Source organism: Grampus griseus (genome assembly GCF_964374135.1).
Source record: "Grampus griseus genome assembly, chromosome: 2".
In the NCBI taxonomy this organism is placed as follows: domain Eukaryota; kingdom Metazoa; phylum Chordata; class Mammalia; order Artiodactyla; family Delphinidae; genus Grampus; species Grampus griseus.
Window position 1 is genome coordinate 50,483,271 of NC_139018.1, and position 14,664 is coordinate 50,497,934.

Genomic DNA, 14,664 nt, shown 5'->3' on the forward strand with positions numbered 1-14,664 from the left:
TGTGCTCAATCTATCATCTTTAACCAGAAATTTTAAAATTCTAGGTTAAATCATAAAAAAATTATCTCGTGAGTCATATGTAAAATAGGAAATATTTATGTGCATCTCATTTTCTAGATGTCATACAAATATACACTCTTTACTTTTTATTGTGGTGGTATGTATTAATCATGAAAACCCAAGTTAATTTGTTTCTTGAGAAAAGTTATAATTTTACACTTCTGACAGCAATTTTTGGTTTTAAACTGTAAAGAATATCATACATGTAACATTCAGTTGATTAATTGAAGACAGAATGGGAAAACAGCTTTTCTTTCTCATCGGTGGTCCCAAAGCCTATCCAGTGCCCCACTGAAAGAAAACTAAACCTAGGGACCATGTGACATTTTATGCTTTTGCTTTTTGTAATTCATTGTTATAACGTCAGTTTAAGAAGGCTGTCTATATGGGAGGGAAATAAAGAGAGAACATATTTTTTAAGCATAAAATTGAATTGTTTTCTACTGAGACTGTCTTAAGAATATCCTAGGGCAATTTGCATTGCAAGTTTTCAGTAAAATTCAGCTTGATGTCTTAAGAAATTAAGCCATCAAGTTGTCTTAACCTTCACAGATAGGAGAGCTTTCTGTTTTATTTTGTTTGTTAAAAGGGTGTGAATTCAGGCAACTATGAAGGGAAAGAAATGTTAACTTTTTTCTTTAAAATTTGATAGGTTTGAGAAATTCCTCTGGTTCATTAGCTCAGAGAACTATCTAATTATTGGTGGACGAGATCAGCAACAGAATGAAATAATTGTGAAAAGATACTTGACACCAGGTAGGTAAGATTAAAATTCTGAAGAATTTTCTTTTAAGTAACTGGATTGGTTATCTCAATATTAGGTGTAGATTTTTATCTTGTACTCCTTTGTTTGACAGATTTAATTGGTAGAAAGAATTTCATGGTTTATGGTTTGTTGAATATGTGCTTTGACACTTGATTCACATTTTAAGTGAATATCCCTAAAGTAGTAATGCCGAGCTAATCTGTAGTATTAGATTTTTGATTTTCTACTGCATTAAGAAAATAGCTTTCAATCCTCCAAAGTCATTGTAGATCAGATTTTTAAAAGCTTAATTTTTCAGTGCTGAAGTTTGTAACCGTTTTTCACTTTTAGAAGCAGGACTTAAGTGCTGTGTTGTAAGGCCTCTCGTTTTTTTTTTGTTGTTTTGTTTTGTTTTGCGGTACGTGGGCCTCTCACTGTTGTGGCCTCTCCCGTTGCGGAGCAAAGGCTCCGGACGTGCAGTCTCAGCGACCATGGCTCACGGGCCCAGCCGCTCTGCGGCATGTGGGGTCTTCGCGGACCGGGGCATGAACCCGCGTCCCCTGCATCGGCAGGCGGACTCTCAACCACTGCGCCAGCAGGGAAGCCCCTCTCATTTTTTTTTGTTTGCTGATAACCACCACTTCACTGTGGCTGAACCCTCAGTGTGAGTATCAGAAATCAATAATCAGTATCAGAGCTAATCTGATGTCCTTTGAGGATCCAGAGCCAGGAAAGAAAGCAACAGGGTTAGGTTACATGGTACCCAGGACTTGGTCTCTGTCTTCTCTAACTTTGTGCATTGTGAGCTGAGCCTTTCATGGAACTGTATGGGCTTTGCTCTTCTTTGAGTTTCAAATCTCAGATGAACTATCCATGGCAAACAATGGCTGCTCATTTTTTCTGTTAGAAACCATGCACTTTACTTTTCCCTAGTTGACCATTCATTCCTGCATTCATCTGTTTGCTCATTTATTCATTTGTTGCTATCACACACTTCAGAATAAAACTAGAAGTCCTCGTTGTGGCTTACAAGGCTCCTGACTTCTTCTCTAGCCTCATTTCTTACTTTCCTTCAGTCTGGCTTCCTGGCTGTTTGTCACATTTGTCAACCATCTATGGTCCTCAGGACCTTTGCACTTGCTAGGATGACTCATCTCTATGTGTCTCTCACCCATCGTCAGGCTAGCCTGGGCTTGCTTATATGGTAACTCAGCAAATTTCTGAGAGAAAAAGAGGAAGCATACAGCACCTCTCAAGGCCTAGGCTGGGAACTGGCATTTGGTCACATCTGCCACATTCTGCTGGCCAAGGCAGGTCAAGGGGTCGGCCCACATTTGAGGGATGGGGAAGTGGACTCCACCTCTTGATGGGAGAAGCTTCAAGGTCATAGAGCAAAGAGGTGTGGATAGAGGGAGGGAGAAGAACTGTGACTATTTTTGTAATCTGCCTTATTAGCATTGTTTTCCTCTGAGGAGGCCTATGAGAAATCTCCCAGGGGTGGGAGATAGACTTTTCTTTATATGTCTTTTTATACCTTTTGGATTTTGAACCCATTAAAAAATAAGTAAATAAACAATTTCAACTTAAAAACAAAGAAACAGGACTTAAAGTATTATTTCTTATTTGTTTTAAAGGGGACATTTATGTACATGCTGACCTTCATGGAGCAACTAGCTGTGTAATTAAGAATCCAACAGGTAATATATTTCTTTCTATGATTCATAACTTTAATTCTTTTGTTTAAAATATTTTTAGTATAAGAGAAAAATCACTAATACAGATAAAGAAGGACACTTTATAATGATAAAAGTGTCAATCCATCAATAAGGTGTAACAGTTATAAGCACATATGCATCTGTAACTTCCCTGGTGGTGCAGTGGTTAAGAATCCGCCTGCCAGTACAGGGAACACAGGTTCAAGCCCTGGTCCAGGAAGATCCCACATGCCGCAGAGCAGCTAAGCCCGTGCACCACAACTTCTGAGCCTGCGCTCTAGAGCCTGCGAGCCACAACTACTGAGTCCATGTGCCACAACTACTGAAGCCCGCATGCCTAGAGCCTGTGCTCTGCAACAAGAGAAGCCACTGGAATGAGAAGCCCACGCACCACGATGAAGAGTAGCCCCTGCTTGCACAACTAGAGAAGGCCTGCGTGCAGCAACGAAGACCCAACACAGCCAAAAATAAGTAAATGAATTTATAAAATAATAAATAAACAAACATATATGCATCCAACAAAAGAGCCATAGAATACATGAAGGGAGAAATAAACAAATTAATAATAGTAGTCCAAGATATCAATACCTAACTTTCAATCATGGCTAGAATAACTAGCTATAAGATCAACAAAGAAATAGAAGAGTTGAACAACACTCAAGTTACCTAGATTCTACACATATCTGTAGTACACTCTACCTCACAACACTAGATTACTCATTCTTCTCAAGTACACATGGAACATTCTCCAGGGTGGACCATTTGATAGTCTATAAAATAAGTCTCAGTTAATTTAAAACTAATGAATCATATAAAGTAAATTTTCCGACCATAATGGAGTGAAATTAGAAACCACTAATAGAAGAAAATTTAGAAAATTCACAAATGTGTGGAAATAAACAATACACTCATAAAATAACCAGTGGATCAAAGAGGAAATCACAGGGGGGTATTAGAAAATACTTTGAGGTGAACGAAATGCAAACAAATTTATTGAGACTTATGAGATGCACCTAAGGCAGTGCTCAGAGAAAAATTTATAGCTGTACTACCTATAATAAAAAAGAGGAATGATTTGAAATCAATAACAAAACTGTACACATTAAGATGTAGAAAAAGAAAAGCAGATAACCCATAGTAAGGAAAGGAAGGGAAATGGTAAAGATTAGGGTGGAAATAAAACAGAATAGAAAGACAGTGGAGAAAAATCAACAAAACCAAAGTTAGTTCTTTGAAAAGATCGATAAAACTGATAAACCTTTAGCTAGACTAACCAAAACAATAAGATTCAAATTCCTAAAGTCTACAGAACTTTTAAAGAAGACTGAACATCAATCCTTCATAAACTTCCAGAAGGTAGAAGAGAGAGGAACTTTCTAACTCATTCTATAGGGCTGGTATTACCTTAATAACAAAACCAGATGAAGATATCACAGGAAAGAAAACTACAGACCAACATTATTTATGAATATAGACACAAAAGTCCTCAACAAAATATTAGGAAACTGAATCCAGCAGCATATTACAAGGATTATACACATGATAAAGTGGGATTTATTCCCAGGAATGCAAAGTTGGTTTAACATATGAAAATTAATGTAATACAGTGTATTAATAAAATAAAGGACAAAAACCACATGATGATCTCAATTGATGAGAAAAAGCCTTTGGTAATAATCCAGTACTCATTTGTGATAAAAACACTCAACAAACTAAGAATAGATGGAAACTTCCTCAAGTTGGTAAAGAACATCTATGAAAAAATCCACAGCTAAAAATCATGCTTAATGGTGAAAGACAGCTTTTCCCCCAAGATCAGGAACAAGATAAGCACATCTGTTCTTGCCACACTTTTACTCAACATTGTATGGAGGTTCTAAGTAGGCCATTAGGCAATAAAAAGTTTAAAATATCCAAATTGGTAAGGGACAGATAAAACTATCTCTGTTTGCAAATGACAAAATCTTATATATTTAAACCTTAAGCAATCTACTAAAAATTATTAGTTAATAAGTTCAGCAACGTCTAGGATATAAGGTCAATATATAAAAGTCAGTTATATATTTATATACTAGCAATAAGCAGTATTAAAAGGAAATTAATAAAACATCCACTTATAACAGCATTACAAAAGAATAAAATATTTAGTAATAAATTTACCAAAAAGAAATGCAAGACATACACACTGAACTACAAAACATCATTGAAAGAAATTAAAGAAGACCTAAATAAAGGGGAACACTTCCAGTGTTTATGAATTAGAAGTCTTATATTGTCCTGATGGCAGTACTTCCCACATTAATCTACAGATATGTGCAGTTCCTCTCAAAATTCCAGCTGCCTGTTTTTGCAGAGATGGACAAAGCTCATACTGAAATTCATGTGGAAATGCAGAGTACCCAGATTAGCCAAATCATTCTTGAAAACGGAGAACAAAATTGGAGGACTCACACTACCTGATTTCAAAACCTCCTACAAAACAACAGTCAGTGTGGTATCAGGACAGTGTGATATTGGTGTGAGGATGGACTGATAGATTAATGAAGAGAATTGAGACTCCTTGTTTATGGTCAGTTGATTTTCAGCAAGGGTGCCAAGGCCATTCAATGGGGATAGAATAATTTTTTCAACAAATAGGGCTGATGCAACTAATATCCATGTGCCAAAGAATGAAGTTAGACCCCTGCTTCATACCATTTATAAAAATTAAAAGCAGGGACTTCCCTGGTGGTGCAGTGGTTGACAGTCCGCCTGCCAATGCAGGGGACGCAGGTTTGTGCCCCGGTCTGGGAAGATCCCACGTGCCGCGGAGTGGCTGGGCCCGTGAGCCATGGCCGCTGAGCCTGCACGTCTGGAGACTGCTCCGCAACGGGAGAGGCCACAACAGTGAGAGGCCCACGTACCGAAAAAAAAAAAGATTGCATCAGACCTAAATTTAAGAGCTAAAACTATAAGACTGTTAGAAGAAAATAAGGTGTAAAAAAAACTTCATAATCTTGGATCAGGAAGTCATTTTTTAGATATGACACCATAAGCATAAGCAACCGAAGAAAAAACAAATCAGACTTAAGCAAAATTAAAACTTTAATTCAGAGGACTCTATCAAGAAAGTGAAAAGACAGTCCACAGAATGGGAGGAAATATTTGCAAGTCGTTTATGTGATAAAGGACCAATATCCAAAGAACTCTAGAACTCTTCTGACTCTAAAATAGAAAGGCAATTTTAAAATGAACAAAATTTTTAAAATGTGAAATAGACATTTCTCCAAAGATACAAAAGGCCAACAAGCACATGATAAGATGCTCAGCATCATTTGCCTGTTAGGGAAATGCAAATCAAAACCACAGAGAAATACCACTTAACACCCACAAGAATAGTTGAAATAAAAAAACAGACAGTGGGAATTCCCTGGCGGTCCAGTGGTTAGGACTCCACACTGTCACTGCCAAGGGCTTGGGTTCAATCCCTGGTCGGGGAACTAAAATCCCACAAGCCACACAGGGCGGCCAAAAGAAACAAAAAAACAGTAACATGTTACTGAGGTTGTGGAGAGATTGGAACCCTTATACACCGCAGGTGGGAATGGACAATGATCTAGCTGCTATAGGAAATAGTTTCATAGTTTCTGAAAAAGGTAAACATAGATTTTACCATGTGACCCAGCAATTCCACTCCTAGGTATTCCAAGATAATTGAAAACATATGTCCAAACTTATTTGCAGATATTCATAATAGCATTATAATAGCCAAGAAATGGAAACAACCTGTATGTCGATCCATTGATTAATAAACAAAATGTGGTGTATCCATATAATAGAATATTATTCAGACTTAAGAAGAAATGAGGTACTGACATATGCTCTCACATGAATGAACCTTGAAAACATGCTAAGTGAAAGAAGCCAGGTATGTATGATTCCATGTATATGAAATTCCAAAATAGGCAAATCTGTAGAGACAGAAAGTAGATTAGTGATTGCCAGCGGCTGGGAAGATGAAGTGACTATTAATAGATACAGGATTTCTTTTGGGGATGATGAAAATGTTCTGAAATTAATGGTAATGATTGCATAGCTTTATGACTATACTAAAACCCACTGAATTGTACACTTTAAAAGAATGAATTTTATGGTATGTGAATTATATCCCAATTTTAAAATATTTGAATTCTTACTGTAGGGGTATATTAATATGCTCTTCATTTTGAGAAATTAGGCAATATATAGTAATTCTGGAAGTCTTCAACCTTTGAATAGATTTTTCTAAATTATCCTTTCTGGAATGAAGTTAGAATTACTGATAAAAGTGAGGATATTTCTTCTCTGACTTGTTTTATTTACTTAGACCATTTAAAAACCTGCTGTGTAAATACATTTTTTAAAAACTTTTTTTAATTTATTTATTTTTGGCTGCGTTGGGTCTTTGTTGCTGTGCGCGGGCTTTCTCTAGTTGCAGCGAGCGGGGGCTACTCTTCGTTGCAGTGCGCGGGCTTCTCATTGCGGTGGCTTCTCTTCTTGTGGAGCATGGGCTCTAGGCGTGTGGGATTCAGTAGTTCTGGCACACGGGCTCAGTAGTTGTGGCTTGCAGGCTCTAGAGCGCAGGCTCATTAGTTGTGGCGCATGGGCTTAGTTGCTCCGTGGCATGTGGGATCTTCCCAGACCAGGGATCAAACCCGTGTTCCCTGCATTGGCAGGCAGATTCTTAACCACTGCACCACCAGGGAAGCCCTGTTAAATACATTTTTTTTTTTTTTTTTTGCGGTACGTGGGCTTCTCCCACCGCGGAGCACAGGCTCCGGACGCGCAGGCTCAGCGGCCATGGCTCACAGGCCCAGCCGCTCCGCGGCACGTGGGATCCTCCCGGACCGGGGCACGAACCCATGTCCCCTGCATCGGCAGGCGGACTCTCAACCACTGCGCCACCAGGGAAGCCCTAAATACATTTTTAATAAAAATAGTAACTTCTTGTAATACTGAAATGAAAGTGTGGTATTATTGTTTAAAATATAAGAGGAGTGAACCTGTTATGCTGCATGTGGTTTCCATGTCTTGCTCTAGAAAGTCTGTACTTCGGTACTGAAGCGTTCTAGTATTGTTATTACAGGAGAACCAATTCCCCCTCGGACCTTGACTGAAGCTGGCACGATGGCACTTTGCTACAGTGCTGCTTGGGATGCACGAGTTATCACTAGTGCTTGGTGGGTGTACCATCATCAGGTAATAAGGGCTGTGGTCCTTTTTCTTAATTTAGTAAGAGCAACTGTGTTCCAAATTGTGAGGATATAGAATTGAATGAAGCAGACAGAGTACCTTGTGATGGAGTTGACATTTTGGTGTTGAAAAATAGATGTGTAGTGGCAGGTAACAGAGTTTATTTTTAAAGCAGAGTAAGGGGATAGAGAGTGATAGAGGCTACCATTTTGAATGTAGTGTCAGGGAAGGCCTTTCTGGAAAGGTAAGATTTGAGAGTGATCCATGTAATTATATGGGATAAAGACTGTTCCAGTTATGACTGGCCTACTGACCTAAAAAGTCTTTCTCCTGTTCGTCTTTGTTGAAATTTTCTGAATTCTCTTTGGCCCTTCCTGTAAAGTAGGTATATCCAGTGGTTTTTTCTATACACTTGGTTTTAGTAATTGTCCTTCTTTGTGGTTAATGCTATTTTTTGATGATACTTCATTCCATATATGACTTGACACTGCTATTCATTTCACGTTCTCAAGAATTATAATTGATAATGATAAACTTTTACAAAGTCTTAAAGCTATACAGCAAGGTAAAAAGAGTTCAATACTATTATCCTCCCTTAGATTTAGTTTCATTTTATATCTGTTTATATTTATTATTTTCTGCTACATTGTGATATTGTGTCCTTAGGAAATTAATATCACTTCTGGGATTATATTTTCTGCCTTGGTACTATTATAAAAGTGGCTTTAATTCTTTTATGAATAGGTTTTTTTAGTGTGCTTTTAATCCCTTACATAACTATTACTAGTAAAGATACTCTCAGATTTGGGTGTTTCACAGATGTGTAAAATTTTTTTAAATTGTGAAGTTATATTGCTCACTTCCTATTTTGCCAAATTAGAAGATATTTTTAAAAATATGCTATTATCTTTATTTACTAAGATGAAAGGTTATTTCATTACCAAAAAAAAAAGTATCTCAGGAAAGGATTTAATGTAATAAATATAGTAAATATACTTTTATACCTTTATGATGAGCTTATTAAACTATCCTTGTTCTTCTTATTATGTCTCACATTAGAGGAAATGTGGACAGTTGTGGCTCTAGTCCATGGCATTTGAAAATGATTGATGTAGTGTATCCTTCATTATTTCTTTTCTTTGTTACGGACAAAGATATATCTATCTTTGAAGAGATAGCCCTTCAGTGTTAAAAATTTTTGCTAAATTATAAACTTTTCAGGACGTAGTACTCTACTTCAGTATGGCTTTACTTTCTCAGGTGAAAATTTAAAAAACACATTTCTTAAGACAAGAGTATAATGTATTATTGTGTTCCTCAGGTGTCTAAAACAGCACCAACTGGAGAATATTTGACAACAGGAAGCTTCATGATAAGAGGTAATGACTTGCCAGTGGATTATGGAGACAGGTTTGAGGACCATCTACTAATATTCTCAGAACAGAAACTAATTATTCTAACTTCATATATGAAGTTTGTTATTAAATAAGGAAAATTTTGCTGTGGTGTGGCAAATTTAGCATTTGACATGTCATCTCCATATATATTTTTATTGATGACAGTGTACTTTCATATAGTTTACATTTATAAGGGTAAGAAAGTATAGCATGACCTTTTTTCTAAAAATAGATTATTTAGGATCTGACTAACCCAGATGATGAGAGCAAGCATTCATATTTTTTCTTTCTTAATTCCTATATATAATGCCAGATTCTGTAAATGGGAAATGTTCCTTCATGACTGAGAAAAGACAGAACAAACGTGACCATTGTGGCAGATATCTTACAAGCATAAAATGGAGAAAACAGTATTTTTAAAACATTTATGTACATTATCTTTCATAGGAAAAAAGAATTTCCTTCCTCCCTCACATCTAATGATGGGGTTTAGCTTCCTCTTTAAGGTACTCTTCAGCTTCTTCATTGTTTTTTTTCTGATTTTCATTAGTCTTAACCTAAAGTTCCACCAGTGAAAAGAACTGTTTCCATAGGTAGATGAGTCTTGTATTTGGAGACATCGGGGTGAACGAAAAGTCAGAGTGCAGGATGAAGACATGGAGACATTGGCGATTTGCACAAGTGAACTCATATCAGAGGAAATGGAACAACTAGGTAGTTTACAGATTTTAATAAAGTAGCTTATAATGTTTTCTGTTGTCTAGTTTTGCTTCTAAATTCTTACCTAGAAGATCGTCTCTTTTGGGGTAATTAAAATTTCCCAAAAAACCCCAACTTGCTGTCAACTTTATTGAATTTTGGTTTTGGAAATGTTAAATATACTTATTCTAGTGAATTATAAAGTGTTTAATTGGATCCATAACTAATACTTGAATATATGTTTATATTATAAAACTTCCTTAGTATTTAATGAGTAGTACATAAATGTGTTTAACAGAGATAGACTCGGGTATATATAAGTGAGCATTTACTTTTGGGTTTAGGAATTAGAAGCAATACAAAGATGAGTTTATAACAAGTACAATTTCTTACGAGAATTTAGCTTGATTTAATAATGTGTTTGCTTCAAGTAGAGAGCAGCTGTGGTTGCTGAAATAAATTTACCTACCTACCTAAAGGAACTAGGGAATGTATGCCCTCTAAGTTATTTTTACATCTCCTAGAGTCATTCCTTTTTAGGAGTAATAGTTCATTGTTTCACTTACAACTGCTATTGTACATAATTCTATTTTTTTTGAATTTTCACCATGTTCATGACATGTATGCTTTATTTACATTATTTTTTATTGAATTCTCACAACCATCCTTGTCAAATGGTTGGTGGCATCTTATTCTATACGTGAGGTAACTAGACCATATTATTACTACTAGATGGTGTTCCTTTTGCAAAAGTGTGAACACTTGCTGTGTGCCAGTTATGTAACTTGTTTTATCTCATTTCAGTTCTCATGTGCAAATTATAATAAAAGTGGCAGAATTTATATAACTACTTCTATTTTCCTCCTTTTTGGAAATACTTAACAAAGACAAGCGATAGTTTTCATTGTAGAAATGGTCGCAATGTCTAAGAAATTTATTGTAGTAAAGGATCTTGGAGATAATTTATTCCAAACAATTCCTGATACAGAGTATCCCTTTGTCTAAGTCAGAGTAACCTTTGGGGAGGATCAGGCATTTTTCTGGTGATCTTTTGGAGAAAGAGGGAGTGAATTGAATATTTTTATGAAGTTTTCAAGGAAATCATCTAATCTTGTTGTGGTGATAGCACTCTGACTTTCCTTATGGTAATTCAATAGATGGAGGTGACAGTAGCAGTGAAGAAGATAAAGAGGAATTACATGAAACTCCTGTGGAAGTGGAACTTGTGACTCAGGTTGACCAAGGGGATATTACTATTCAGAGTGGTGGTGATGAGCTAAATGAACTAATTCAGGAAGAAAGCTCTGAAGATGAAGGAGAATCTGAGGAGGTGGTAAAGCATCAGGAACCTGTTGGTGAAATGAAGGATGAAGGGGAAGAGACATTACATTATCCTGATACTTCCATTGACTTGTCCCACCTTCAATCCCAAAGGTAATTTAAAAACTGTAATTTTAAGTTTTATTTTGTAAGTTGGGAGTGATGAAGAGTTAATCCTTATACAAATAATACCAAGATTGACTTCAGTGCTTTTACCCTCCATTGTCCTACGAGCTTACTATCTTTTCACCATTTGATAGGGGGGTAGATCTCTCTTAAGAAATTCCCAGGACCCAGGGTAGAAAAACACAATATATATAAAAGTGGCCAAACAAGTCAAAATAGAAACAAGTAAATGGTTATAAATGCTAATAATAAAAGCAGTTACATTAAAAAAAAATGTGTTAGTCTTTAATGTCTTACTGATCACCAGGTAAACAATACCATAGCTATAAAAGCTTTATTATTGGAGTAGTTAGGAAAGGCTTAGGAGTCAGACTAGTATTGAATCTTAGAGTATGCCCTTGGGCAAGTGACTCTATGTCTAAGCTTCAGTTTTCTTCTTGGTGAAAAGAGAATGGTACCCCCTTCATAGGGTTTTGAAGGTTACATGAATGTAAAGCATCTAGCAGTGCCTGGTACATAGTAAGTGTCCAATACATGTCAGCTATTTAAGAATATATTTTAAAGTGAGGAGATGAGCAGTTTGATTATATTTTTTCTAATTTTGCCAAATTTGAAAATTTGTAGGATTGCCGATAATTAACTAAGAGTATGGTATGGGAATGTTTTGGGACTTTGTAAATGAATGCCTTTTATAGGGTAGTGGACTTCTCTTTCTGTTTGTTTCCATAGGTCTCTCCAGAAATTGGCTTCAAAAGAGGAATCTTCTAATATGGTAAAGGTTTTTTTTTCAGTTTTATGAGGAACATCATGTCCTTCTCAATAAATAATTTTCTACTTTTTAATTTTAGCTTTATGAAAAATTAACAGTGGCGATGTTATTGTTTGTATTTGCTTGTTTTTTGTTTTAATTTTAATAGAGCGACAGTAAATTGCAGAGCCGGAGGCATTTGTCAGCCAAGGAAAGAAGGTAAATATACTTGTGTTATTTAACTGAAAAGCATCTTTTTTTTTTTTAATTAACAATTCAGTCATGACAGATCACTTGGCTGTTACAAAGATCTCCCTTACTAAAATTATCAAGACTTAGCATAAATTTTGTTTAGTGTTTCATATTCTGCTCTAACGGGTTTTTCTGTTTTAGGGCCCCAGTCTGCTACTGTAATCAGTGAGATAGGTCAAGTAACAGAAGACAGACCTTTTATTACATAAATATGTACAATAATAATTGCAGTGTATTAGACAGGCTGATTCTAGGATAATATTGACAGAAATAAACAGGAATACAGGCATACCTCATTTTATTGTGCTTTGCAGATACTGTGTTTTTTACAGATTGAAAGTTTATGGCAACCCCACATGGAGCAAATCTGTTGGCACCATTTTTCCAACAGCATTTGTTCACTTCATGTCTCTGGGTCATATTTTGGAATTCTTGCAATATTTCAAACTTTTTCATTATTATTATATTTGTTATGGTGATCTGTGATCAGTGATCTTTGATATTACTATTATAAAAAGAGTACGACTCACTGAAGACTTGGAGGGTGGTAAGCATTTTTTAGCAATAAAGTGTTTTTAAATTAAGGTATATACATTGCTTTTTTTTAAGACATATTGCTTTGCACACTTAATAGACTGCAGTAGAGTGTAGGCATAACTTTATATGCACTGGGAAACCAAAAAATTCATGACTCGCTTTACTGCGATATTCACTTTATTGCAGTGGTCTGGAACAGAATCTGCAATATCTCTGAGGCATTCCTGTACTGAAATTAGGAAATTTTTATGTAAGAAGAAGACTTGGGGTTTCTTCCTTGTCTTTTCTTTTTCTCTAATATAGTAGGGCTCAGAAGGCGAACAGAAAAAGAAAAAGATAGAGGCAGAATGAAAGGGACAACTGAGACAACTACGTAGGGTGAAAAAGACTACAACTAGTAAAGCACTCCAGAAAGAGGCCCTAGATTGAAGTGGATAATCAACTCTTTTGAGAAAGATTATCATTATAAACAATTACAGAAAACTCTCTGAATACATGGTATTATGCTAGATACTGAGTACACAAAGAGGTAAAATATAAAGTTCATGCCATCCAGAAGCTTTTGAGTCCTGGATTCAGGAAATAGCCATAAATCTATAAATAGTGTTATCTGAAAGTGATACAGTAATTCAGGAGTAAGAATTTACTTTGAGTTCAGTTGTTTTGGGAAATACCATCAGAAGTTTATACCTTGAAGATATAGTAGGATCTTAGGTAAATGAAGTTAAGAAGGTTGGAGACTGCAAGGAGAATTAGTATGATCAAAGGGAAGGAGGTGGTGGGTATTTGGATGTAATATTCAAAGTGCTTTGGGGAAATGATAGATTGAGGTGAAAGGAACAGAATATTCATGTTTGTGAACTGGTAGATAAGATTGGCAAAGTGAGATTGGACCAAAAGTGGAGAACCTAGAATGACAAGCTAAGTGTTTTGGACTTCTCCTGAAAGTGATGTGAGGAGGACTTTTGGAAGATTTTGAATGGGAGTGTGACATAGGTAAACAGTTATGGAAAAATAATCTAGAAGTTCATGGAGAACAGATTATGGGGGAAATATGGAGGAAGTCTGGGTGGCAAGTGATAAGGACCTGGCCTTAGGGCAGTGGCATTGGGAATAGAAGAGATCGCACATGAAAAATATCACAGTAATAGAATTTTCCTGTTCTCTTTAATCTGCTTATTTTTAAAATCCATTTATTCTGCTAACCAGTCCACAAATGTTTTATCGAATACCTAACGTCTGCCAAGGCCATGTTGATACAAAGACTACAAAATCCCAGTGCCTGGCCATCAAAGTGTTGAGGGACTAAACGTGGCTACTGAATCAGGATAAGTCAAGGATGACAGTATTTTGAGCCTGGATGACAGAAAGAATGATAAATGCATGAGAGAAAAATTTTCAGCTTTTTCTTGTATGATGACTTGCACTTCTTGTATACTGTAGCCTGGTGATAACAAGTTAAGCAGAAGCCTTGATCTCTTATATATTGCACATGTTCCCCTCCCCATGTAATTTTTTTAGGGTACTAAGAATATGAAATTCTTAGATGTTTCCGTTTCATTTATATTTAGGGAAATGAAGAAAAAAAAGCTTCCAAGTGACTCAGGGGATTTAGAAATGATAGAAGGAAAGGACAAAGAAAAAGAAAATGCTCTACACATTGAAACTCCTCAGAACACCAGCAAAAATGTCCCGGCTGTCCAGCCAATGAAACGAGGACAGAAGGTAATACAACTTTGGGGTGAGCTGTTAAAGTTAGTACTACATGATTCACAAATGAAGTTGTGAGGTTTAAATGAAACAAGATGTAGACAAAAGAATAATGCTGTGTGACGTCTTTTGAAAATTAGTTGA

The 14,664-nt window shown here is 36.1% G+C and overlaps 1 protein-coding gene across 2 annotated transcripts in view; it reads left to right on the forward strand.

Moving 5' to 3' along the window:
• The window catches only part of NEMF (nuclear export mediator factor), a 53,223-nt gene that overhangs the window by 28,822 nt on the left and 9,737 nt on the right, over positions 1–14,664 (forward strand). For both annotated transcript variants that reach the window (XM_082647320.1, XM_082647321.1), the window contains exons 17-26: positions 713–816; positions 2,440–2,502; positions 7,625–7,737; positions 9,053–9,110; positions 9,576–9,634; positions 9,722–9,842; positions 10,985–11,261; positions 12,003–12,045; positions 12,191–12,240; positions 14,382–14,535. In XM_082647320.1, the coding sequence (XP_082503446.1) occupies positions 713–816; positions 2,440–2,502; positions 7,625–7,737; positions 9,053–9,110; positions 9,576–9,634; positions 9,722–9,842; positions 10,985–11,261; positions 12,003–12,045; positions 12,191–12,240; positions 14,382–14,535 (1,042 nt within the window). The remainder of the gene's footprint in view (positions 1–712; positions 817–2,439; positions 2,503–7,624; positions 7,738–9,052; positions 9,111–9,575; positions 9,635–9,721; positions 9,843–10,984; positions 11,262–12,002; positions 12,046–12,190; positions 12,241–14,381; positions 14,536–14,664) is intronic.